The sequence below is a fragment of the Equus quagga genome, chromosome 4 (genome assembly GCF_021613505.1).
Source record: "Equus quagga isolate Etosha38 chromosome 4, UCLA_HA_Equagga_1.0, whole genome shotgun sequence".
NCBI lineage: Eukaryota > Metazoa > Chordata > Mammalia > Perissodactyla > Equidae > Equus > Equus quagga.
In genome coordinates, this window is record NC_060270.1 from 25,777,251 (window position 1) to 25,804,856 (window position 27,606).

At 37.8% G+C, this 27,606-nt stretch overlaps 1 protein-coding gene across 1 annotated transcript in view; it reads right to left on the reverse strand.

Moving 5' to 3' along the window:
* Window positions 1-3,672: 3,672 nt before the first annotated feature.
* Window positions 3,673-27,606, reverse strand: part of SNX4 (sorting nexin 4) — a 61,352-nt gene continuing 37,418 nt past the window's right edge. The window contains exons 9-14 of the mRNA XM_046658905.1: window positions 17,140-17,205; window positions 14,089-14,178; window positions 11,500-11,599; window positions 9,491-9,636; window positions 7,836-7,950; window positions 3,673-4,753 (exon numbers count right to left, since the gene is read on the reverse strand). Of these exons, the coding sequence (XP_046514861.1) occupies window positions 4,706-4,753; window positions 7,836-7,950; window positions 9,491-9,636; window positions 11,500-11,599; window positions 14,089-14,178; window positions 17,140-17,205 (565 nt within the window). The 3' untranslated portion in view covers window positions 3,673-4,705. The remainder of the gene's footprint in view (window positions 4,754-7,835; window positions 7,951-9,490; window positions 9,637-11,499; window positions 11,600-14,088; window positions 14,179-17,139; window positions 17,206-27,606) is intronic.

A 27,606-nucleotide genomic window follows, 5' to 3' on the forward strand; every position in this document is an offset into this window, starting at 1 on the left:
AAAAGCCTCATTAATACTATTCTTGCTATTACCATCTTATTGAGTTTGTTGTAACTTTTGCATCATAATTATTATCCATCTACGCATCTTTATCATCAAGGCTTCACATAGTTTTAAATTTTGCTTTTGATACAAACTTGTAAACACGGAATTGTATTAAGAAATTGGTATTACCTATTTTTTTTTGTAAAACTACTACATTTTTGTCTATTTGCTAAGTAACTGTACCTAAAGCGGTCTCAGTTTGGCCAGGCCATTGGCTTAATGGCTAGTACTATTACATATTATATATATATTTTATATACACACACACACACACACATATACACACCTCACTACTCAAAGTGTGACCAGTAGCACTGACGTTATCTGAGAGCTTGATAGAAATGCAGACTCGGGCTCCGCTGCGAACGACTGAATCGGAACCTGCACTTTAACTAGATCCCCGAGTGACTCACAAGCACATTCAAGTTGGAGAACCAGTCTAGTCTTTCACCAGAGCCCGCCTCACTCTCATGTTGCCTCTTCCTGCTGCCATTCCCAGTAGGATCCAAGACATTGTCACCTATTTTGCCATCTGGGCATCATGAGAGTTAGCTTTGTGGATCCCTCTCCCACCCTCCTGGCTCTGCCCCAGAGGCTCTCCTTCACGTCTCTGACGCCTAAAGTCCTCTGCTCCTCCAAAAGGGAAAAGGCTCGAAAAGTACAGGCTCTGGAGCCATACCTGGGTTCCAATCCTGGCTCTACCACTTACTAGCTGTGGGCCTTGGGCAAGCCACGTCACTGCACGGTGCCTCACTTTGGGCTTTGGCTTCAGCAGTAAACATTCGATCCATGTTAGCGATATCCTCTGAAATCAAGGCCTCAGCAAACGAGTACTTAGGAGTTTCTCCTTGTCTTCTGCTGAACGGTGCTTCTATCACATGAACGTTTTATTCATTTGGGCTTTTGCTACTGAATCAGCTCATTCCACCTTCATCTGAGGATGAACTTTCTAACTATCTGCTGAATCAGCAGGTTCCCCAAACCTTTGGACTTGGAGCGTCCACTTGGTGAACATACTCTCCTCCGTCAGGGCTTCAAGTATGGGGCATCTATCTGTGTCAGGGTTCAACGAATATTCTGAGGAAAAGGCTCAGCAGTGAGCACAAGGGACAAGAGGAGAGGGGACAGTTGGAGGGAGGTGGGGGGGAAGCCAGAGGAACGTCAGCATTGGTCATGGGGAGGGGGACATGGGGGGACACATTGTCTAGTGGGCAGTTGTCTAGTGATGGACTCAACTTTTTCAACATTATGTATGTTAGCTGTAGGTTTTCCATAGATGCTGAAAGTTTTAAATCATGAATCGGTGTTGAACTTCGTCAAATGGTTTTTCTGTCTGTACTGAAACAATCATGAGATACTTCATTTCATGAATATGGGGGATTATAGTAATTGATTTTTAATGTTAAAGCCAATCTTGTATTCTGAGATAAACTCAACTTGGTCATGATGCATTATTATGCTCCACATACTGCTGGATTCAATTGGCTGATAGTTCAATGATTTCTGCCTCTGTGTTCATGATGCATATTGATATGTCACTTTCTTTTCTTGAAAGGTCTTTGGCAGTTTTGCTACTCTGGTAATACTGTTCTCATAAAAAAAGAGAGAGAATTTCTGAAAGTCTGTGTAGAATTGAAGCTTTTTCTTCCTGAAATGTTTGCTGCAACTCGCCAACAAAGCCATCTGGACCTGGAGTCTCCCTTTGCAGGAAGATTCTTGATAATACAGTTCTTTGATATAAGGCTCTTCAGATTTTCTGTTTCACCTTGTATCAGTTTAAGTAAGCTACATTTTTCAAGGAATTTGTTGACTTTATCTAATTAATTGGTTTAAAGTTGTCCATAATATTCCTTGTTATCTTTTTAATGTTTGTAAGATCTATAACACCCTCCATTTCACTCCTGATAGGGATAATTTGTGCTTTTTCTTTTTCCGCTCAGTTTTGCTCACGGTTTAACTTTATTAGTTGTCTCAAAGAACCAACTTTGGCTTTGTCAACTCTATTATTTATCTGTTTTTAGTATCACTGATGTTTGCTCTTACTTTTAATATTTCCTTTCTTTTACTTACTTTGGGTTTAATTTGCTCATTTTTCCCTAGCTTCTTCCTTCCTTTCAAATACATAAATATCTAAAGCTATATAATTTAGGAGGCAAGTGTAATTCTACTGATTTGGCCTTACATTACCTTATTTCTGGGTTACTCAACCCTGAAAGAAATTCCTAAATCCTTTTTTAGGGAAAACTTTTTAGGACAAACAGTAAGGAGAGTGTGCATATAAATCGAAAGAATGACTATAAGGCTATAAAAAGCCTAGCATTCCTGTTACATAACTCTTGATTTTTCATTCCATTCCGAGCTGGGTATGTGTTTATTCTAAGGATGCTTGAATTTTAAGAACCCTCAGTTCCTGTTTTGGATGCTACGTTGTAATTATCAGTGACTCATTCATCCACACTCAAGTTTTTGGATGTAAATGAAGGTTAAGTATGACTTCAGTTAATTTTAATGCTTTGACTGTACCAACTGCATCACGAGTACATTGTCAAGATGAAATCTTCCTCTGTTACTAAGTATTTATATCAATGTAATGAGTCATTTTTCTTTAGTTATTGCTTATATTATCTTTTTATATTTATCTTTGGAGATCTAACACCCCCCCCAATAATTCATTTTGAGTTCTGATTTTTAAACTGAAAAGGAGGGGGTTAAGTTCACGTGCTCTGCTTAGGCGGCCCAGGGCTTTGCTGATTTGGATCCTGGGCGTGGACATGGCACCGCTCATCAGCCATGCTGAGGCGGCGTCCCACATGCCACAACTAGAAGGACCCACAACTAAAAATATACAACTATGTACCAGGGGGCTTTGGGGAGAAAAAGGAAAAATAGAATCTTTAAATCCTGAAAAGGGTTACTGCATATACTTATTCTGGATAGTACCAAAATGATTTCCATAATAAAATTCCTTAAGAGTTTCTTTAAAAGGAATGATTGTGCTATCAAATGAAACTTTTTTCAAAACCAACCCAAGTCAAGCTCTTTCTAGTTAAATATACATACAATCAAGTGAATATGTGTATATTTTAGAAATAACAAAATATTTTTCCTAATTCATCTTTTAAAATACAGGTAACAACGGCCTTCTCAAATTAAGTCACCCAGTAGAAAAAATCTAACATATTTTACATTTAGTCTAAGGTTAGTGTGGGGGAGAAGGCTTTTGATTTTTAAATGCCAAGTGGAAAGTATTTCATTTCATGAGTCAAGAGATGATTACAATTCAATGGAATGAAATGTGCATCTATACAGAGGACTTTTGCTTCTAATAATTTTATCCTTTTAAATAAAAACCAGTAAAATTAAAAAAATTGTATCTCATTTCAGCTTATTTTTTAAAATATCCAACATTTTGGCGTAAGACAAATTTATACAATTAAACACTTCAAAACATAATATGCCATAAATTATTTTCTCACAGGGCATCAGATACTAAAATGTATAGACCACTTTGTTAAAATAACAAAAATATATGAAAATCAGCACAATACCTCTTTATTTATTGTATAAGTTTGGCAAACAGCACAAAAATCCAGCAACATTTTAAACATGTAAAAAAGTCAAACGCTGAACAGTATTGGAAATTTTATTTTACATAATTAGAAATAATGAGTACACATGTAAGATTCTGCAAAGCTAGCAAAACGAGGGTGCTTGGCTTCTGAACATATACCACAAAAACACACACACAAAACAAGATAATTTATCTTTACAAAAATTACAGCCAAGCGACAGAAAAGAAGGATGTTTAATAATGAAGATACTAAAACATATGTTTACTACATATATCTTATACATTGAAATGCTACATCTTGTACCCTGAAATGCCATGTGTAGAGAGCCAAGCAGAGTAAATTTAGGCTCATCACTGAGGTTAAGAATTATTTGAGAAGAATTTAATGCTTATATGTAACACACTCAATTAAAATTTCCTATATAGCAATTCCTACATCATAACAACGTATTCCACTATATATCTGAGAAGTTGAGTCTTCTTTGTTGGCAGTATAAAATTTCTGACCAGTATCAAAATTCTGGTAAAACACAAATTGAAGGCATTTTCTAGTGTATGCAAATGTTACAGGGGGCATCAATGAATGTGGGAGAAAATCTTAGATTTCACACTAAGTTTCTGCTGAGCTTTGTCAAACCAAACAGCTCAACTATAAGGCAAGAAAAAATAACCCCCTATAACAGATTAGTGGGTCTTACCAAGTAAAGATAGGAATTCAATCTTAGGAAAAAACTCCCTACATAAACAGATTTGAAACAGGTGACATTGAAACAGACATCTAGAAATCACCTAACATCTTGATATTCAGTCATTGGTTCAGAAGCCTGACAAACTATCCATTGGTATATTTTATCAAATTAATTTTTTGGAATCAGCACCAGTCCCCAAAACCTGAAATTATAATATTTAATCTCTATTAAAATACATACGTTTTGTGCTATATTAACACAACTACAATCAAATTAAAGAAAGTTGAAGCTACTCAACTTACGCATTTTTGTGTATACTGCGTAGCAACTTAAATTTTTTTAATTTACTTGTGCTTCTGTTTTGGGGCACTTTGATTGAAGAGAAATTCATTTCACAGGATTACATCTTGCTAAAGCATTCCTTAGCATTGGTCCAAACTTGAATTCCCTAAAAAAAAAAAAAGGAACTTTAAAATGATTTTGGAAGGATTCTGAAAGCCCAGGCACTCGGCTTACTGGTGTGCTAAGTCTTACTTTTCGGAAAAATTAACAGCAAGTCCAGCACGTATGATACTGTTTCTGGCAATGGCTAATGTAAGTGAATGTCTAATGTTTCTGACAAAAGCAAGAGAATCATTCGTATGAACCCATCTTCAAAATGGAGAAAGAACTACAACTTCTTGAAAAACTGTTTTCAAGGTTCATAACAAACTCATTTACTCCTATCACATGTTCATATCGTTTCTGTTTGTAAATCAAACAAGTTCTCAAGGAGTTTTTTCTATATAACATTTGAAACAAAAGAATAAACCTTATTAGTCTAACAAATATAAATTTACGATTATTAAATTAGTCTAAAAACTAATGTTTTGATAAAAATCAATTATGAACTAAATTCTCAAATCCCTCTCAATGGTTCTGACAGACTATTTAGCAAAGCTAATATCCTATAATATACCTAATATGCTTAAATAAAAATGCACGTCTATAAAAATGTCAACAGTAAAACCTAAGGAAGTGGTAGAAACAAAGGTACTTTTTCAATAAAAAAAATTTATATTCTGCAATAACTGCTAATCCATGAAGGAATATTTTCTTTAATACTTAAACATTTAAGTGTGTCAATATTTATCAAGGCTTCAAACAAGAGAAAAAAATCAAGAATCTTTTGAGTCTTTTTCCTTTCTGATGGAATACGAAAAGCAAATAAACAAGTAAATAAAAACAAAAATCCTTTAAAATGTCTCAGGCTGGCTGGATAAAGTACTACCTAATGGAGTATCTATTGTTAGAAAGGCTGAGAGAGATCTCACACACCGTCCTAGTGAGATGTCTGTGAGACATCAAGTGACAAAGCAACTACACACTAGCACATGCAATGCCATCCCATTTCTGAGGGGAAGAGGAAAGTGTATTTTCTGCAAGATCGTGTATGTTCAAAAACGTCTGCCAGGATACACTGAGGGTGTAACAGTGGTGAATTTCAAAAGGCGACTTGAGGGAGGAGGGAGAGAATTTTTACTTAATACGCTCTGGATTATTTGAAATTTTTGCAATGAGCATATATGTTATTGTTATGATAATTTTTAAAATTTAAAAAGATAAAATAACTGGACACTCAATCAAGTATTTCTTAAAAGCCTCAGACTCCTTGTTCAACAAATTGGAAAATTTACCATTAAAAAGGTTGACCAGAAAAACACTAAGAAGTGATATTTGCTTTTTAAATACTAATATTAATATTTTTTTATTTAAAATTTTTTTCTTTTGGTTTATTACTACTGCAATTTAGTAATTCACTTATATTAAATTACCACTTTGAACAGCTGACATTATAACAAAGTATGATATACTTTAAAAGTTAATACACAAGTAAAAGAACAAAATACAGACACCCATATTTATCCAAAAAAACCCTGATGTTAATCTTGACTTCTCATACCTAACTTTAAGTTTCTAAAAACAAGAACACTGTGGATTTCCAAATATACGAATCTGTTCCACGCAGGGAAGAAAACAAAACATGACGAAACTTTACAGCACTGTTCTTGGGAAATAAGGTGAACACCCACTCTTCTCGTCTCGTGTCAGTAATCTCCTGTTCACTACAGTTAGGACCTCGGGACACATGGGTAGGCGCATAAGCTATCCAGCAGTATGTCCAAATATACCTACAGTAAGATCTTTTTAATTTAGAGATTAATTTCTAGCACCCTCAACCACACCACCCTAAGCAAAGTGGGGCAAAAAATCCTTTGAGATATTCTATGAAGCCTGCATTTTACTTTGGAAAAGAAGCAAATGAAAGATCACAAGGAGCTTATTAATGAGTCTTTTATAGGAACAAAACAAAACAGAACCAACTCTAAAAGCCTTTGTTTTCTGATCTATGAGACCACCTGAGATTTAAAAAGGCAGGTCTGAAGGAAGACGTAAATGTGAAGCCCCCTGTAAAGCAGGCAGGCAGTGGAGAGACGGGATGACAGCAACAGAGATGGGAACTCCAGAGCACCAAACTACAATATGTTCAGCCATGAGCATCTGCAGACTGACGGGTCATGGTTTTAACTTCTCTTAAGTGACCCCAGAGATCCACAACATGAAGTAACTTAAATCTCACTGAGACATAAATATGAATTTGCCCAACAAAAAAGGAGCCCACTTGACTACTGTGTGGGTCTCGTGCTAACGCCTCAGAGTATCTTTGCTGTCTACTGCTACTGCTGGTGATACAAGTGAAAAGGTCTAGGAAAGTGATGGTTCCTAGCCAGAAAAATAGAAATTTGGGGTAAGTTAAAGCCTGAGAGTGTTTATCTGAGTGTGATTCCTCCCTCTGAGAGGTCTTCATAAATACGGGAATCCGTCTTACTGTATGATCTACTAAGAGAACACAGGTTAAATCGCTGGATAAACTGTGAACTGCCTGACAAATGTAAAGCACTGGCACTAACTGGCGGTCAGACAGGCAGATCTTGGGTTATGAAAAAAAGGTTAAGGAATGTTTTATGTTTTGTTCTTACAACAGTATTTCAGAAAGATTTCCACCATTGTCAAAACACTTATTTTAACCAGAATAAGCTTCACCGTTCATATCTTCTACTGAAGATATCAGCTCCATGAAGGATTTACTCTGACAACAAACCACATCATAACCACATTTCCCCAAAATAACATTTAAGCTATTTTCCAATCAAAGTATACATCACTGTTAGGAACAGTATTTCACCGCCCTGTCCAAGAACGTGATATAATCAAAGTAACATTGTTAGAGTATATTTTCAAATACAAGTTATAAATGGGGCATATAAATTTGGAACTTCAGATGAGTGGAGACTCAGTAATCAATATTTTGGTTATGACACTTCTTTCAAAATTAAGTAGAGAAACTGGGAAACTTTCTGGAAGGGGAGAAGAATGGGCTTTAAAAATGAAAATGATAAATACTCTGGTCCAAATAACAGAAATTAGTTTTAAAGACATTTGTAAGCACTTCTGAATATACCTGTATCTTCACTGAAACCAAAACCTACCTTTTTGCACATACTGATCTGCATGACTGCGTAGCTTATGAGGGCCTCCTTTAAATCACGGTTCTTTTGTTCTTTGAAGCGCTCAATATCAGCCCAAGCATTTTTCACAAATTCTCTGAAATAAAAGGTACAGTCATTATTATTCTTAAATTAATTAAATTATATATTGTAAATTCAAATAACTGGTCCTCATTTGAGTTGGTTTTAATTTCTCTATATAGAGGAAAAAGCTATTGCTTGTATAAAATAGTTGTTTTTTTCTCTTCCTAAAAATTACAGTGGGAGAAAAGCAGACAGTCATACATTCTTCTACATTTTAATAATCTATATTTTTGCCACAAGAATTCCAGCTTCAAATTATTCCTATAAAACAGATGCAGATGGCTCCTTGAAGCTCACAAGCCTAACAGATGCCACATGAAGTTGCCTTCCTAGGGTCACTGGAAAATATACTCTCTTAGTGACAAGAATGGGATTATGTATCACATTTATCACCTCCTTGCTTTAAATGACGAGAGTTTTAAAAAGTCTGAGGCATTTGTCTTTTTAAACTCTATTCATGTAAGTTTACTTTGATTTATTTAGTGCAAGCAGTTCTAAAAATTAACAAAACCACCTCCAAACCAATGACATACACTTGGTCTACTCACTGACTATCAGACAAAAACCACAGTAAGAAAAATGAGCCAAACAGTGATGGCATACCTTTGAGAATTAAATTTCTAGAAATATTTATGGAATAATTACATGCCAAGCCCTATTCGAGGTTTGTTGCTGTTAATGCCGCTGAGTGAATTCCAACTCCTAGCGACCCTGTGGACAGCAGAGCAGAACCCTGCCTGGTCTTTTCGCCCCATCATCTCACCCAATGGTGCTGTATCAGACAATGCTCCCATGCTACTCATAGCGTATTCACGGCCAGTTCTTTTGGAAGTGGGTGGCCAGGTCCCTCTTCCTAGTCTGTCCCGGTCTGGAACCTCTGCTGAAACCTGTCCACCATGGATGACCCTGCCGGTATTTGAAATACCAGTGGCAGAGCTTTCAGCATCACAGCAACATGCAGCTACCACAGTGTGAAAAGTGAAAGGTGGTGTGGTTCTCTGACTGGAAACAAACCCGGGCCTCAGTGGTGACAGCACTGAATCTTAACTACTAGCCACCATTACACAAAGTGTTGGGACATAAAGATGAAAAAGATGCAGTCATTGACTTTGAAGGGCTCATAATTTAGCCAGGGACAGTCATAAAGAACAACTAAGCACCCCATACAAAACTGCTACGCTACAGTGGCCTGAACTCAGTGCTACGACAGTCTGCGGGGATAAGAGAAGACTTCGCAAAGGAAGTAACACAAGAGCTGGGCGCTGAAGAATGAGCAGCCTTTTGTCAAATGACAGAAAAGAAGGGTAGAGGAAATGTGCAAGGGGTAGAAATCATGCAAAGTGAAGTGAATCTTTCTTCTTTTTCCTTCCCACATTAAAACAATGCTTCTATAACATGATTTTTGATAACTCAAATTAGGGATTCAATCATTGCATTTGACAAGAACAGGGTATATTCAGGGATGCTAATGAAGCTGGTTATAAAGATTAGAAAGAAATAATCTGCCATGTAGCCTACACGTCCAGCTTTGTTAAACATCTCAGCATTTTTACCTGCCTTCCAGATTTTTAGACTTTAGCTGTTGTTCTCCTTCATTTATTTGTTCTTCTAGCACCTTTATTCTGGCTTCTCTCTGCTCTGGAGTTTCTTGACCAAAGAGCTTGGTAGTCATTCCCTTCAAAGAAAATGTTCTCACGGTCTAAAAGGAAATAGAAACAGATGAATGGATAAGCAAAATATGGTATATACCTATAACGCGGTATTATTCAGCCTTAAAAAGGAAGGAAATTCTCACACATGCTACAACATAATGTTAAGTGACATAACCCAGTCATAAAAAGACAAAAACTGTATGATTCTGCTTCTATGCGGTATCTGGAGTAGCCAATTCAGAAGGAAAAGGTAGAATGGGGGTGGCCAGGGGCTGGGAGGAGGGAAATTGACGGTTGACGTTTAATGAGTATAGAGTTTCAATTTTGCAAGATCAAAAATTTTTTTTTTAAATATTTATTTTTTTAATGTTTTTTTCCTTTTTCTCCCCAAAGCCTCCCAGTACATAGTTGTATATTCTTAGTTGTGGGTCCTTCTAGTTGTGGCATGTGGGACACCACCTCTGCATGGCTCGATGAGCAGTGCCATGCCCGCGCCCAGGATTTGAACCAACAAAACACTGGGCTGCCTGCAGCAGAGTGCACGAACTTAACCACTCGGCCACGGGGCCGGCCCCCAAGATCAAAAAGTTTTTAATGTCCTTTTTAAAAAAATTTTTCATTATGGTAAAATATAAAGTTTATCATCTTGACTATTTTTAGGTGTTATGCAACAATGTGAATGTACTTACTACTACTAAACTGTACACTTAAAAAAAGGAAATTAAAAACTTTCGCCCTGGCTCAGACAGAAGCACCATAAGCTTTACAACCAGGGGCTCCTCATATGATTTCTAACACTGGAATAATATAGAATAGTCAAAAAGGGTAAAATTCTAACTGACCTTCTTAATAGAATGGAAAACTTCTAGGTGAAGTATTAGGTAAGTTATTTCTTCACATTAGCGGTCATATTTTTAAAAATTATCCTATAGCATAAGAAATAGATAATATTCAACAGGCAACAACGGAAATAAATCAAACTAAAGAAACATATTTAAAATCTGCATAACTCACACTAAAACTTGGGTCTCTATTAATCAAACAGGATGCCTAAACCCAAGCTGTGCTGCTCTTACATTTCCTCACTCTCTGGAGTGTACTGAGGGAGCACCTGTCCCTTCACATGCCGGCGAAGAGAACCAAGCTCCCTGAAGATGGCCTGGGACCTTCCCCTGAGTTTTAAAAATAAATCAAGCCTAACATATACCTGCCTATGGTCACAGGTCTTCTCCCACATAGGTGTGACTTTTCATACAGGTATCAAGTGGGTAACATACAAACACTTTTAAAACTAAAGTGCTTGTTAACCAGTAAGTGACTCCTAAATGCTGGCACTGTCACTGCTTCACTACTTCCAGATTGTGTGCTCTCACGACGACAGCTCATTATTCCAACGAAACAGCTGGACAGTAGAAAGCTGGTTATTCAAATGATCTAAGTTTAATACAATAAGATATGGAATTTTCTTCGCAAGTATTCACTAAGCATTCAAGGATAAAGCACACAGAAAGCTCCTTGTTAGGAGAGAGGCACTGATTCTAACGGGGGAAGGATTCTTTTTTTAACTGATAGAAAGTAAAGTAAAATTTCTATAATATACCTTGTAAAATTAAACCTGACAAAGGCCATTATTTCAATCCCAAAGAATAATGTCTTTTCACTCAGACTTAATCAGCAATGAGATGACACTTATTACACGGGGCAATGTCAGCAAAATGTCTTACAGTAATATAGTACAACATTTTAATGGCTTACATCTTTTTATAGCAAGATCACAACCCAAACAATTATAAAGCTGCCCACAAATTATTCCCCTGTGAAAGCTACAGATCCCCTGGTTATTATAACTGCACTCGTCCCACATAAGGCTCGCTGCAATAATCCTAGAGCTCTAAATGAGAAACACTCACCCCTGTTGCCAGCTCCTCACATTGCTGCTTCTTCGACGCTAAGTCCTGAGCAGCCATCTCCAAGTCATACTGCATAAGCTCATGTTTCCTGCACACAGCCCTAGGGATGAAAAAGCCCTGCAATTTAATTTTTGTGTCTTTCCATTTAACATGTTAAACAATTTTTCCAGAAGTAAAGGGGAGGCATTCACAATGTCTTACTCGGGTCAGAACTTGTGTACCCAGAATTTTCAATTTTAAAGTGTAGTAGCCCAACGTTGAAAATTAAATCTAGCAGAAGCTAAGCGTAAAAACTTTATGTATGTTTAAAACAAAAAGGTTGTTTTCTAGATACTTGCAACATTTTTTCAATAAACGTACCATTATCACGTACATCTTTTGTGGCCAACAGGCACATGAAAAGATATTCAACATCAATAATTACTAAGGAAATGCAAATCAAAACTACAATGAGGGGCTGGCCCAGTGGCGTAGCGGTTAAGCTCGCATGTTCCACTTCGGCAGCCTGGGGTTCACCAGTTCGGATGCCGGGTGCAGTCATGGCACCGCTTGACAGGCTATGCTGTGGCAGGCGTCCCATACATAAAGTAGAGGAAGATGGGTACAGATGTTAGCTCAGGGCCAATCTTCCTCAGCAAAAAGAGGAGGATTGGCAGCAGATGTTAGCTCAGGGCTAATCGTCCTCAAAAAACAAAACAAAAAAACCTACAATGAGACAGCACCTTACGCTCACCACAATGGCTATTACTAAAAATACAAGAAATAACAAGTATTGGAGAAGATGTAGAAAAAAGGGAACCCTCATACTCTGCTGGTGGGAATGCAAACTGGTGTAGCCACTATGGAAAACAGTGTGGAGATTTCTCAAAAAATTAAAGTTAGAAATACCATATGATCCAGCTATTCCACTTCTGGATATTTATCCAAAGAACATGAAAACACTAATTCAAAAGGATATATGCATCCCTGTATTCACTGCAGCATTATTCACAAAAGCCAAGAATGGAAGCAACCCAAGTGCCGATCAATGGATGAACGGATAAAGAAGATGTAGTGTATATATACAATGGAATACTACTCAGTCATAAAAAAGATGAAATCGTGCTATTTGCAACTAAATGGATGGACCCTGAGGGTATTATGCTAAGCAAAGTTAAGTCAGACAGAGAAAGACAAATACCATATGATTTCACTCATATGTGGAAGATAAACACACAGATAAGGAGAACAGATGAGTGGTTATCAGAGGGGAAGCGGGTGAGGGGAGGGTAAAAGCGGTAAAGGGGCACATATGTATGGTGATGGATGGAAACTACACTTCTAGTGGTGAACACAATGCAGTCTATACAGAAGTTGAAATATAATGATGTACACCTGAAATTTACATGTCATAAACCAATGTGACCTCAAAATCAAATAAAAAAATCTTCTGTATAACATAGGAACTAATGCTATAATCTCACATAGGAACTGAGTATTCTTTAAAAAGATACCTCAGTCATTTCTCAATAAAAAAGAAGAAAGCTTTATTAGTTTTTATCATCAAAGTAATCCATGCTCACTATAAAAATAAAAAAAGATTCCAATAAGGAATGCACAAAATAAAAAGTTTCAAGAACACTCTCGTTTCCCTACTCCCACCATCCAGACACAACCATGTTAGAAGACGGTGTCTATCCTTCTGGACTTTGGCTGGGCATCTACAAATACACATGTCCACATGCCCCAAGCGATTCTACATCTTTTCTTCCTTATATACACGATGGACATGTTTCCATATCAATACACATTAAGCTTTTCTAAAATTTTTAAGAGCTGCAGAGAATTCCACTGTATTCAGTAACTTTCTTTTGCTTGGTAACTCGAAAATACCTTGGTGAAACTTCTTACCACTCAAAGTTCTAGAAGGAAAAAGGCTAACAATGTGATGTTTTCATACCAGTTACTGAATAGCTAAAGGAACATTGCTCCTCTGTTTTACTAACAGAATTCTTATAACTGCTTTTAAAAGTGACAGGAAAATGACCAAAAGTGACTATGACCAAAAGCCACTTATTATAGGAAAATGATTCATTTTTCTAAATTGGACAGAAAAACTATAGTAACTTCTTAATTAAATAGGACAATATACCAGAGATTTCTGTCTGGCTCTGTAGGTAATAACAGAAAAACAGAAGACAAAGTCCTGATATCAAGAAGTTTTACAACTGTACTGAGGACATAAGATATGCAAGTGTGAAAAAAATCACAGAATCAAAATAGCAATATACAACCTAGTGACAGATAGTGTGACACACACACAATCTGTACTTTGCTTCCAATCTTCAAACTGAAAAAAGTAGAAAGAACAACATACAGACAGATCTGATGCCTTAGATAATGGGTTTTATCAATATGTTTCAAGCACAGGGCTCGTCTTAAATTTCTGTGCCCAGCACTCTGCAACACAGAGGAATACATGAGACCCCATCCAATATCTGAGGGAATAAATTCATTTCAACATGACCTTACTATCCTTATTTTAGAGTAGCGTAAGAAGAGAGTGGTGACCAGCCACAGAGCTACGTCTGGAACACGTATGGTACTTACCGCAGTGCTTCTGCATAAAAAAGATACTCCTTTAACTGATCTGCATAATGTTCTTCATCTTCTAAAATATCATCAATAGAAGACGCATACCTGTTTAAAAACCATTGCACAGAGTGACTTTTACCAGGACACAAGTATTAACGCTCTAAAGAAGTTCTATTCAAAGTCTAGTCCACAGATCATTTCCTACTTAAAAAGTTAAGTACAGAAAGTGAGAACAAGTATATGGAAACATTTATAGCGTTTTTAACTACCATGACTATTTTATTGAATTTTACCAAAATGTTTTGATCAACAATGGCTTAGAAATAAAAACCAAAACAAACAAAAAATGGTCCTTCTATAGAGTGCTTAAGCACAGTATGACCAGTATCTTTTCTTCAAAGATAATCCAAAAGGGCTACAAAATCTGTAGAAAGAATAACAGTTTAGTATAATTGGTGCATGAGTGTTCCTGGTAGCAACTACATACAGTAAGGCCAAAAAGCTAAAAAAGGAAAAGTCAAGCAAACAAAGATTACAGAAAATTGTATAAGCCTTATTTTATTCGAATGCTCACTAGCAACTTTTGCTTTGATGCGGACGAGCTCCTCACTGTCATGTTATTCTCATTCCTGGAGCTCAGTCTGTTCCTTGTACAGAAATGTGATGGCTCTCCATACTCCTTCTCCAAATCCTATAAGCATATATCTCAACAACTCGTGGAAATCGTCCCAGGCTACTTTAGTGCTCATTTAATCACTCTATTTCTGATCTCTTATCAACAATTTAGAACTTAAACTTTATCAAAGTAACGTGCTGCGCATTGGTTTTATTTCTCTGATTGGATTATAAATTCTGTAAGGACATGGGCTATGTTATTTACTACTTCTGACCGGTACAATAGGCATCCTTTTTTCAAATTAATTCTGATTCCTTATAGCATGAGAATAAAAGAAAAACACACTTTATGTCTCCAGGCCTGCTTCATGTAGGCATGTAAACAAAGTTTACTGAAGTTCTAAAAATAATTAAATAAATGAACCTATGTTAAGGTCATTGAAAAGTGATGTGCTTATAGGATTTATAAAAGTAGGTGAAGTACATATTCTGTCATTAGAAATTTACATTTGTTAGAGTGTGGAATTTCCTCTATGTGACTGAAAAAAATCTTGAGAATCATCATAAAGAATAGGAAAAATTGCCTTTAGTTCATAAGTCTAAGATTCTGGAAGAGTTAATGTTAAGGAAACAAACCAAAAAGAGGAACCATGGGGTTAGGGGCTCAAAGATAGGAAACACAGTGTAGGGATAAATGGCATATCCTTGGGTAGAAAAGCGTAAATGGCAAAGATTTTTAGATATCAGTACCGAGATTAATTTTCCTTAATACAACTGAAGGGACAATCCTAAATTCCTGCAAATACTGAAAATAAGTCAACAGAATGAAGACTTCTTAATAAAGTGGTTGAAAAGTACCCAGTTAGCTTGAATATGGCCCAAAGAAAAATAATATTTAGATAAAATAAATATTTCTTTTTATTCCTGAGTTGTAGGAGTTGTTTATATATTATGGTTAGAAACGTTTACTCCCAGTCTGTGGCTTGTCCCTTCATTATCTTGATGGTGTCTTGTGTTTGTATGTGTGTGTAGTAAAATATACATTATATAAAATTTACCTTTTGAACCATTTTTACGTCATAGTTTAGTGGCATTAAGTACACTCACATTGTTGTACTACCATCACCACCATCCATCTCCAGAACTTTTTCATCTTCCCCCATTAAAACTGTACCCTTTTAACAACTCCCACGTTCTTCCTTTCCCCAATGCTATCCTTTGATAAGCAAAAATTTTTAATTTTGATGAACTGTTTGCCATTTAAAAAATTTTTCTTTTTTCATCTCCTAAGAAATCTGTGCTTACTTGAATGCTGTTGGCTACTCAAGGTCTTTTGAATTTCCATATAAATTTTAGAATTGGCTGATCAATTTCCACAAAAAAGTCACTGGAATTGTGATTGAGAGCGCAATTTGGAAAGAATGGTCAGACTAACACAACTCAGTCTTCCAACCCATGATATGGTTTCTCTCTCCATTGATTTAGATCTTTAATTTCTTTCAGCAATATTTGTATATAAAGATTTCAGGGCAGAGGTCTTTCAATCTTTCATTAAATTAATCTCTATTTTGTTTGATGCTATTATCAACAGTACTGCTTTAAAATTTTGATTTTCCAATTGTGTTGCTAGTATCTAAGAAGAATTGATTTTTTTTATACACTGATTGTGTATCCTGCATCCTTGTTAAATTCAGTTGTTCTATAACATTTTTGTTCTTTTTTTTTTTTTTTTGGTGAGGAAGATTGTTGCTGAGCAAACCTCTGTGCCAATCTTCTTCTATTCTGTATGTGGGACACTGCCACAGCATGGCTTGACAAGCAGTGTGATCTGTGCCTGGATCCAAACCTGCAAACCCCAGGCCGCCAAAGCAGAGCGTGCAGACTTAACCACTATGCCACAGGGCAGGCCCCTTTGGTTGATTCTTTATGATTTTCAATTTAAGAGATCCTTTAACTGCAAATAGACAGTTTTACTTCTTGCTTTCTGAGGTTTATGCCTCTTACTCGACTCACTTGCCTCAGTGCACTGACTAGGACCTGTGGAAGTGGGGAGAGCGGGCAACTTTGTCTTGCTCTTGACCTTAGGTGAAACCATCGCTATTTCACTAGTGAGTGCAACATTACCTGTAAGTTTTAGACTGAGGAAATTCCTTTTATTTCCAGTTTGATGAGAATGTTTACTGTGAATGGATGTTGAAATGCTTTTTCCACAGGTATTGAAATGAACATATGGGTTTTCTTCTTTATTCTGCTAATACATGAATTGGACTGATTGATTTTCGAATGTTAAACTAACCCTGCACTCCTGAGATAAATGTGAGTCAGATCTGCATACACAGAGCATGATAAAAATGCCAGCAAATGTGACAAAAACAGAAGAACGGCAGAATCACCCAAGTTTCCCCACTGACCTTCCCCTCAGGCTCTGCCTTACATCCTCCAGGTACTTACACATCCATATGATGACCAGCACTCTGCAGTCCATCACCCATTTCTTTTTCTATGGCGCTCCATTCACTAGGAAGAAAACGATAAACCAAAAACATCACAAATTAGCTATGGAATATTATTAAATGGAATCTTTAACAAGGTTTTTTTCTAGGCAACGTATAGTATCTGTATTTGGATTTATTTTCTATGACTCGAATATGCTGCTTTCCCCTTAAGTTTAACAACTAAATGCAAATGAGGCTTTAAAATGTTAGTTCAAAAGTTGACACCTGCTGCTAAGTGCAAAGTATCACACAAAACAGCTTCTGCTCACAGACAAGTTTCTCAGCCGGTGCGCCCAGTCAAATCAACTATGGAGCTTCTAGAAACTATGGATGCTGGTCCTGCTCTTGATCCACGTCATCAGAATCACTGCGGTTGAGCTGAAGCATGTATATTTTTAAACACTGCATGGGTTATTCTGATGAACACACCTGATTGCACGTCACTATCGACAGCTAACGGAAAAAGACAACTGTGTGGAAACATCGGGTGCACAGTAAAGCTCTAATAATCTGCGCTACAGCTGCAGGAGAAAGTCTACTAGAACCACAGACCACTCTGTTGTCATTTCTGTGAAATGCTTCAAATAAAAATGTCTTTCTATGGAAGTTATAAATGTATATTGTAGTAAACAGGGAAAATAATCTATAATCACAAATACCAAGAGATGACATAATTTGATCTATTTCCTTCTAGTCTTTTCATTTACTCATTTAATATGGCTGAGATTATCCAGTATATGCAATTTTATATCATGCTTTTTCCCCTTAACAGTATTTGCCCACATTATTAAAACAATTTGTTCTAAGCATTATTTCAGATGGCAACACATAATTTTTCTAACCATTTTCCTGGCCGTTCAGGTTGTTTCCAATTTTTCTGCTATGTAAAGAATGTATAATAAACATCTTCAATTGTACCATATCATAAAAGAAAAGAATTTAAAACATGATTATTCTGTGAATCTGTAGTTTTTACACACTGTTCTTGAAATATCAGCTTATATGCTTATACTACCAGAAGGAAAAAAACCTCACATGGTTTTTAATATTGTCAAGGAAGCAAAACGAACATAAATCACCTACGTAACAGTATGGTCATGACTAAAGAACAAACAGGTAAGACGTCCTCTGATAATTTTCTTCTCCTGTTTACTCCCAAAATAGTAATAGCAAGAGTTAACCTTTTTTTCAGTGCTTTGCTGTTTACAAAATGGATTTTTAACATCTCTAGCTGTACTGTCTACGCTCTAAAGCCATATTTCTAATGCCTACAAGACAATTCTACGTTTACACACCTCTATAATTTCAATTCAACATACCCAAAGCCCAGTTCTTCACATAAAACAGACACTCTAGGGATGTGGGGAGATTAGAGCTTAACTAGCCAAATATGTAACATAGGGATCACAGTTAATGTAACTGCAGGTCATGGGAACAGAACAAACGGGCAGTCCAGATCAACTGTCTATTGGACGTCCCACAGGTACTTCACCCATCTAACCTTTGAGTACCTTTTCCTGTGCTACTGTCACAGACTAATTGCCCTGAGGAACTCAAGGGGGGTTTCGGAAGCACTTAACTCTTTCTCCAAATTATTTCTGCTGCTGTTGTTATGTTAAGAGATGCAATCACCAACCACCCCGAACCCACTAAGTCCCACTGCAAGAACAGCACCTGCACAGATGAGCGGTCGCACTTTGCTTCATTTTAATACTAAGATCTCCACCCCAGGAGAAGCCGAAGGCTTTTCACCATAACATGTGGGGTATGTGGAAGAATGTTTTCCAACTGAGCCCGCGCAAGCAAATACTCGCCTCTCCCTGAATATTCATTCCCCATCTGAAATAAAAGACACCTGCTTTCCGGTGTTTGGGGAGCCATGGCTTTGGGAATTAATTCCCTGTGGGCTCCTTATTTGCAGCCAATAAACTTTAGTTTGTTTGACAACTACTTCTGGTGAAAGTTCTTGATTTCAACTCAACAAGAATTGGACCCACTTTGGTTTGATGACACTACCAACTCAAGGTCAACATTACCAAATTTAATTCCTTTGTTTACCACACAAGACTAAAAACTAGTTCAAGGAAGATAGGACTTACACTTAATCATCTATGTATTCCTATTAAATAGTTTAGTGCCTGATAAATACTTGGCATTTACAGTTCATAGGCAAAATGAAAGAATGAACCAATAAATGAACTAATAAATGAGAGGGGGGAAATATGTGCCAGGTTCTATGTATCAGCCCCTCTGGGCACCAGACCTCTCCCCTCAGGGCACACAGAGTCTAGCCTTTTTTTGTTTTTGTTTTTGTTTTTTTTGGAGGAAGATTAGCCCTCAGCTAACTACTGCCAATCCTCCTCTTTTTGCTGAGGAAGCCTGGCTCTGAGCTAACATCCGTGCCCATCTTCCTCTAGTTTATACGTGGGACGCCTACCACAGCATGGCTGCCAAGCAGTGCCATGTCCGCACCCGGGATCCGAACCAGCGAACCCCGGGCCGCCGAGAAGCGGAACGTGCGAACTTAACCGCTGCGCCACCGGGCCGGCCCCCAGTCTAGCCTTTTGCTCCCCAAACTGTGGTGCAGCAACTGCATCACCTAGAAACTTGTTAGAAACACGGAATCACAGGACCCATTCCAGATCGACTGAACCAGGGCAGGCATTTTAACAGTTCTCCAGGTGACCGAGTGCTCATTAGGTCTAGGACTGGAAACAGAAAATGTTAACCAGTGGAGTGAGGAGAGGAGGAAACCATTAACATACAAGGAACTAGAAAGGGTAGAAGGACTTAGCATCAACTTTGTAAGAGGTATAATGGCTATCATAAAGTACTTAATCGATGAGTTATTGTCACAGATGAACCAGATCAAAGAGGGTCATAGATCTTTCGTAGCATCTGATGAAGACTATGGACCTTTTCCTTAAGGGGGAAAAACTGCAAACACAAAATTTCCCGTGTAATTGCAGAGACTTCAGACAAGCTGAAGTCCATCCTCACCTCTCTGATTAAGAACTCTGAACTATAAAACCACCAAGATCCCTCCTGCTTTAGGTTTTTACAATTCCATTAAAGAAGGAAAGGAAAAGACTCCAAGAATGCCCAAGGATCAGGATTTTGGACAGGAATAAAAAATATTATTAGGAAAAAAATAGAGGTTTAGAGCTAAATTTAGTCACCCAATCTGGTGTTCATCAGGGATGGAGGCATGAGAGGGAAAGCGTCCAGTCCCAAGCAGGTCTGCGGCAACAGGCTTTATTTGTTTATACTTCTTGCTGAGGAAGACTGGCCCTGAGCTAACATCCGTGCCCATCTTCCCCTACTTTATATGTGGGATGCCTACCACAGCATGACTTGGCAAGCGGTACCATGTCTGTACCCAGGATCTGAACCGGCGAACCCCGGGCCGCCAAAGCGGAATGTGTGCACTTAACCGCTGCGCCACCAGGCCGGCCTCTATTTGTTTATACTTCTGCAGAAGATTTCATGTAGACAAAGTTCTATGCTAAGAAGGGGTTTGGAAATCACTCCCCATTTAACTCCACAACTGAATAAAACTTAAAATCAGGCTCAGAGATCTAACACTGTTTACTCAGGCAGCTCATCAGAGTCAGAGCTGAGACTAGAACTGACTGCCAATAGTGTTCTATCTAATAATCTCAAGCTCCAACACTTCTTTTTGGTTTGCTTAGTCAAAAGAGTTCTTGACCCCAACCCACCATGCATATGACCAAAAAATAAGGTGTAGACTCATTAGACAAAATACATCCTGTGCCTCTGAGGTACACAATGACTTTTTTTTTTTTTTTAAAGATTTTATTTTTTCCTTTTTCTCCCCAAAGCCCCCCGGTACATAGTTGTATGTTCTTCGTTGTGGGTTCTTCTAGTTGTGGCATGTGGGACGCTGCCTCAGCGTGGTCTGATGAGCAGTGCCATGTCCGCGCCCAGGATTCGAACCAACGAAACACTGGGCCGCCTGCTGCGGAGTGCGCGAACTTAACCACTCGGCCACGGGGCCAGCCCCATGAGGTACACAATGACTTTTGCGTATCCTTGATCATGTGCCTTTGCCCATGATTTTTTGAAAGAAATTTGCTTGTGTATTTTCCTGGAATCCCTTGAAAGGAATTATACCAACTGAATGGGAGAGATGGGTTTTTTTGGTTGCTTCTACATCGATTCACAATCTATGAATTAAAACGGGTATTCTGAAATGTTCAATTAACAGAATACAACACTTAAGGCTATTAGCTTCTGATAGCTTTCATTCACCACAAATGCATAGTTATGAGCACTTAAAACTCTTTCCCTTTTTTTCCAAGTCTTCTGCAGGGTGAATCCCACCTATGTATTCAGTCCAGTTCTGGACCGGTAGATCTGAAAGTTCCTAGGTCAGTCTGAAACTAGTGAAAATACAGACAAGTCCTATAGGCACCTACGGGGAATGGCCCTTCGGCCTATCCTAAATTGGATCAGGTGTGTAATCCAGGAGGAATCCGCAAAAAGCCTAGGAACTCAAGAAGAGAACAAAATGAACTCCTGTACTCAAAAAAAGAAAAAAAAAAAACTAACAGCAACGTGTGACATGAACATACTACAAAATCTTCCCTGTTTCTTCTCTGTGCATCTAATTCCTGCTCATTTCTTAACATACACGTTTATGTTTTGTCCTCTTTCCTACTTTGACAGCCCTTTTCCACTCATAGCTCAATCTTTTTTTTTCTTTTTAAAGATTGGCACCTGAGCTAACATCCGTTGCCAATCTTCTTTTTTTCTTCTTCTTCTCCCCAAACCACCCAAGTACATAGTTGTATATTCTAGTTGTGAGTGCCTCTAGTTGTGGCATGTGGGACGCCACCTCAGCATGGCCTGATGAGCGGTGCCATGTCCTCGCCCAGGATCTGAACTGGTGAGACCCTGGGCTGCCGAAGCAGAGTGCGCAAACTTAACCACTTTGCCATGGGGGTGGCCCCTCAATCTTTTTTTCTTAGACCATTCTCTCACTACAATTTCCAATTTAGCAACAAGCCATAATTTTACAAAATTACTTGAGGTATATATTGAAAAAATTTAAATTAAGAAACAAAGCTGAGGAAACCAGCTTTATATTTCTTCCCCTCTTAAATTTCAAATCAAAGAATAAGAACACATTAAGCTTTTTTCCAATTATGTGACCCTCAACGTTCCAATTTCTTCAGTACTCTTACAGGTCAGCAGCTCTCAAAAGATAAAAAACACTCCCCACCAACTGGCACTGCTCCGCTATCCTTTTCCACATTCTTAACTGATATCCTCACTAGCGCTTCTCAAACTGGGACACTTTATCATGGATACTTGAAGCCCTATGATAAACATGGCACAATTTTTACGAAGAATGAATTTTACTTTTACATTTGAGGAGAAAAAGCTTTATATACTTAACCAACTACGGATGTTCTACGGAATAAAATGCAAATTTTGCATGAATTGATAGAACTCGAGCCTTCAAAGAGATTCTGCCACAGCTGCTTCCAGCCCATCCATCCTTCACGGGGCTGGTGAGGGGAGGTGAAGAAGGGTATGCCGAAGGACAAGCTGAGGAATCCTCTTCTGCACTAGTTTGAGACAGACTGCCTTACGGCACTCCCCTCAAGTTCCCTAACCACACGAGTACCCTACTTGTTCTCAGGAGAGACACCTGCTTCCTGGGACAGAGGCCAGTTAATGTTGCCTCCTACAACGTACTACTCCTTGGCTTTAAGACGGCTCTCTACCTTCCTCTATCTTCTTTCCCACTCACCCTCCTAGCCCTGCTCCTCTTGCAAAAAACAATAACAAACAGGCCTTATTCCCCTTCAAGGAGAACTTCAGGGACTTTCTTAAAAGACTATCAGTAACCTGCTTTCTTTCCTTCCTTAATCCTTTCCTCTCATTCCTTGGATCACTGCAATATCACATACCACTCAAACCAAACTGCTCTCCAAATCAACACCAAAGATTTACCTACCCACTTCCCCCCTTTTCATTGAACTCAATTCCTGTACAGTATACTCCAACTTCTTCTTGAAATGCTCCCTTTACTTGCTTGACAATGCACAAAGCTGGATCCTCATCAATTTTCCAATGTCTCCTTCACTGGTTCTTTTTCTTTGCCTGATCCCTGAACACAGGTATTCCCCAAGGTTTGGCCCTTGAATCTCTCGCATACTTACTATAACCCTCTAACATTATCACCTAACCCTACATTTTCAAAAATCCCTCCATTAGGATACATCTTTTATACACCACTCATAATCTCACCAGCCTCTTAAATTGCTGATCCAAATTTCCCATTGCTTGACAGAAATCTTTCATTCAAATGCAATCTATCCAAAACAGAACCCTTTTAACTCATCCCGCAAACTTGCTATTTCTCCTACATTCTCTATCACAATCTTAATCATTCAGCTGGCAGTGAATTAAATCTTGGTTTCCTTAGCACCTACCATGGTAGCAGGAACTCAGCAAACGTGTGCTGAATGCGTGGAAGAATCCATTGGTGAGTCCTACCATTTATACCTCCTTCATAGTCCCTCCTGGCAACTGCTATGGTTCAGGCTGCTGATCACCCGTTTAAATTAATTACCTCAGCCACTCTGGTCTCCCTGGCTCAATTGTCATGAAATATTTTAGATGTAAAATGGTTTTCTATTAATTAAATTTTTTTTTCTGCTTTATTTCCCAAACGCCCCCGATACATAGTTGTATATCTTACTTGCAGGTCCTTTTGGTTGTGGGATGTGGGACGCCGCCCCAATGTGGCCCGATGAGCGGTGCCATGTCCGCGCCCAGGATCCAAACCCTGTGCTGCCACAGCGGAGCGCGCGAACTTAACCACTAGGCCATGGAGCTGGCCCTCTATTAATTTATTGAGTTGGCAAAAAGACAACTCTGTACCGTTATCATGAGACATTAATGCAAAGAATTTTCTTTAAAATTTTATTCAACCATGTGACCTTGTATCTACTGCATCTCAAATTAATACAAGTCCATTTATTAATTACAATAAATGTGCTACCTTTGGGAGTGTCTGATTTATGTTAATTTTCAAGTGACATATTCCCAAGCTTAACTGGAATTCCACTTTGGGTTATATTCTAAAAATCAGGACTAACTCATGCATAAATTTTTAAAAAATTGTAGATATGTCAAACATCATGCCATAGACTTCAGAAAATTGATCACTATTTGCCTTTCTTCCCATTTATACTACTCGTTTTCTATTTAGCCATATATTACTCTCCTAGTAATGAAGAGTTTATGTTTACAATATCAATATGCTTCTCTTCATTAAAAATTGTCATATAATCCTGACATTGTCTCAACCTGCATTTAATTTTAATGTATTGATCAATCAAAGATATTTGGATAACCTGTTATTTAATAAATAAATTTGGATCCATATCTCACACCTGATATGCAAATAAATTTCAGATGAATCAAAAATTTATGAAACCACAAAATTGTGGAAGAAATGAGAAATTTTTTAAGATTTTATTTTTTTCCTTTTTCTCCCCGAAGCCCCCCAGTACATAGTTGCACATTCTTCATTGTGGGTCCTTCTAGTTGTGGCATGTGGGACGCTGCCTCAGTGTGGCTTGATGAGCAGTGCCATGTCCGCGCCCAGGATTCGAACCAACAAAACACTGGGCCACCGGCAGCGGAACATGCAAACTTAACCACTCGGCCACGGGGCCAGCCCCAATGAGAAATTTTTTTTACACTCCATAGTGGGGAAGACCTTATTAAGATATACACAAAAATGAGAGGCTATTATTTTAGAAAGGAGAAAAACTAATCATTTATATGTAACTGAATTTAATAAACAGAATATATTTCTGCCTATTAAAAGCCAACATAAGAAAAGTCAGGGGCTGGCCCCGTGGCCAGTGGTTGAGTTCACGTGCTCTGCTTCGGCAGCCCAGGGTTTCACCGATTTGGATCCTGGGCGTGGACATGGCATCACTCATCAAGCCATGCTGAGGCGGCATCCCACACGCCACAGCTAGAAGGACCCACAACTAAAAATACACAACTATGTACTGGGAGCTTTGGGAGAAAAAGGAAAAATAAAATCTTAAAAAAAAAAATCAAAAAACACACAACGAATGAAAAAAAAATGCAATTCATTTCACAAATTCCTCATTTTCCTAAAAGATAAAGAATTCCTGCAAATCAATTAAGAAATCAGACTACCAGCCAAAGAGAAAAAAAGGTGAAATATATATACAGACAACTTATGAAATAGAAAAAAACTGGCTGTTAATCACAGGAAGAAAAGTCTGAGTTCATTCATAATTAGAGAAATGCAAATTATAACTACAGTGAGAAACCATTTTCCACCATCAGTCTGATAAAGACAAAAGTTTGCTAACACATTCTTAGGGTGAGGGTATGAGGAAACAGATGCTAATACCTTGCTGGTGGGAGTTTAATATTTTCTATACAGGACAAATTGGCAATATCTACCAACACTACAAATACAATTATCCTTAGACCCAGTAACAACACTTGTAGAATTTTATCCACCTATACTCATACGTGCGTGTGAACTGACACACACAAGAATAGTTATTGCAGCATTGACTGCAATAGCAGAAGACTGGAAACAATTACCAAGAAACTGGTTAAATAAATTATGACACCCTTGCTCAATAAAGCCCAATCCAGGACTGGTAACAATACATCTTGGAGAGCAGTTCTTAAGCGAAAAAAGCAAGGTAAAACAAGTGAACACAGCAATGCATACAACATTCTCCCTTTTCATGGTAAGGAAAAAAAAAGAGGAAAATGCATTTGTTTGTATGTTAATATATTACATTTATAGTGTTACATTTTACTATAAGTATACACAAGAAACTGACATTAGTTGCCTCAGAGGAGAAGACTAGGTGGTTGGTACACAGGGGTAAAGAGAGTTTTCACTGTATAAGCTTTAGTTTTTGGTGAATTTTGTGCCACATGAATGTATAACCTATTCAAAAATGTAAAATGAGTCATATTTTTAAATTAATTCAATCAAAAGGACTTACAAGGGAACATTAGCAAGGACATTTTTCTTATAAAAAGATATAGATACTAACTTCTAAAATGTCACAAGCAAAATAATGAACACACACAAAAATTCATAAAAGAAACGTTCAAAACTAGGTTGAATAGGAGTGGCAAGAGTGGGCACCCATGTCTTGTTCCTGTTTTCAGACGGATGGCTTTCAGTTTTTCACTATTAAGATGTTGTCTGTTCGTTTGTCATATGTGGCCTTTATTATGTTGAGGTGACTTCCTTCTTTACCCATTTTATTGAGAATTGGATCTTGTCAAATGTTTCCTCTGCATCTATTGAGATGATCATGTGATTCATGAGGTGTATCATGGTGACTGATTTGCGGATGTTAAGCCACCCCTGCGTCCCTGGAATAAATCCCACTTGATCGTGGTGTATGATCCTTTTAATGTATTGCTGTATTTGGTTTGACAACATTTCGTTGAGGATTTTTGCATCTAAGTTCATCAGTGATACTGGCTTGTAGTTTTCCTTCTTTGTGTTGCCTTGTCTGGTTTTGTTATCAGGGTGATGTTGGCCTCATAGAATGTGTTAGGCAGCATTCCATCTTCTTCAATTTTTCAGAATAGTTTGAGAAGGATAGGTACTAAATCTTCTCTGAATGTTTGGTAGAATTCTCCAGAGAAGCCATCTGGTCCTGGACTTTTGTTTTTGGGGAGGTTTTCAATTACTGTTTCAATCTCTGTACTTGTGAATGGTCTATTCAGATTCTCTTTTTCTTATTTATTCTGTTTTTGGAGGTTGTATGAGTCTAGGAATTCATCCATTTCTTCTAGGTTATTGAATTTGTGGGCATATAGTTTTTCATAGTATTCTCTTATAATATTTTGCATTTCTGGAGTATCTGTTGTAATTTCTCCTCTTCTATTTCTAATTTTATTTATTTGAATTTTCTTTTTTTCTTGGTAGTCTGGCTAAGGGTTTGTCAATTTTGTTTATCTTCTATTAATCCTTCCTACTGTTTTTTTAGTCTATTTCATTTATTTCTCCTCTAATTTTTACTATTTCCCTCCTTCTGCTAACTTTGGGATTGTTTGTTCTTCTTTTTCTAGCTCTGTGAGGTGCATTTTAAGATTACTTACTACTAGCTGTTTTGTGTTTTTTTTGATGAAGATTAGCCCTGAGCTAACATCCGCTGCCAATCCTCCTCTTTTTTGCTAAGGGAGACTGGCCCTGAGCTAACATTTGTGCCCATCTTCCTCTACTTTATGTGTGGGACACCTACCACAGCATGGCTTGCCAAGCAGTGCCATTTCCACACCCAGGATCTGAACCGGTGAATCCTGGGCTGCTGAAGTGGAACGTGCGAACTTAACCTCTATGCCACCGGGCCGGCCCCTA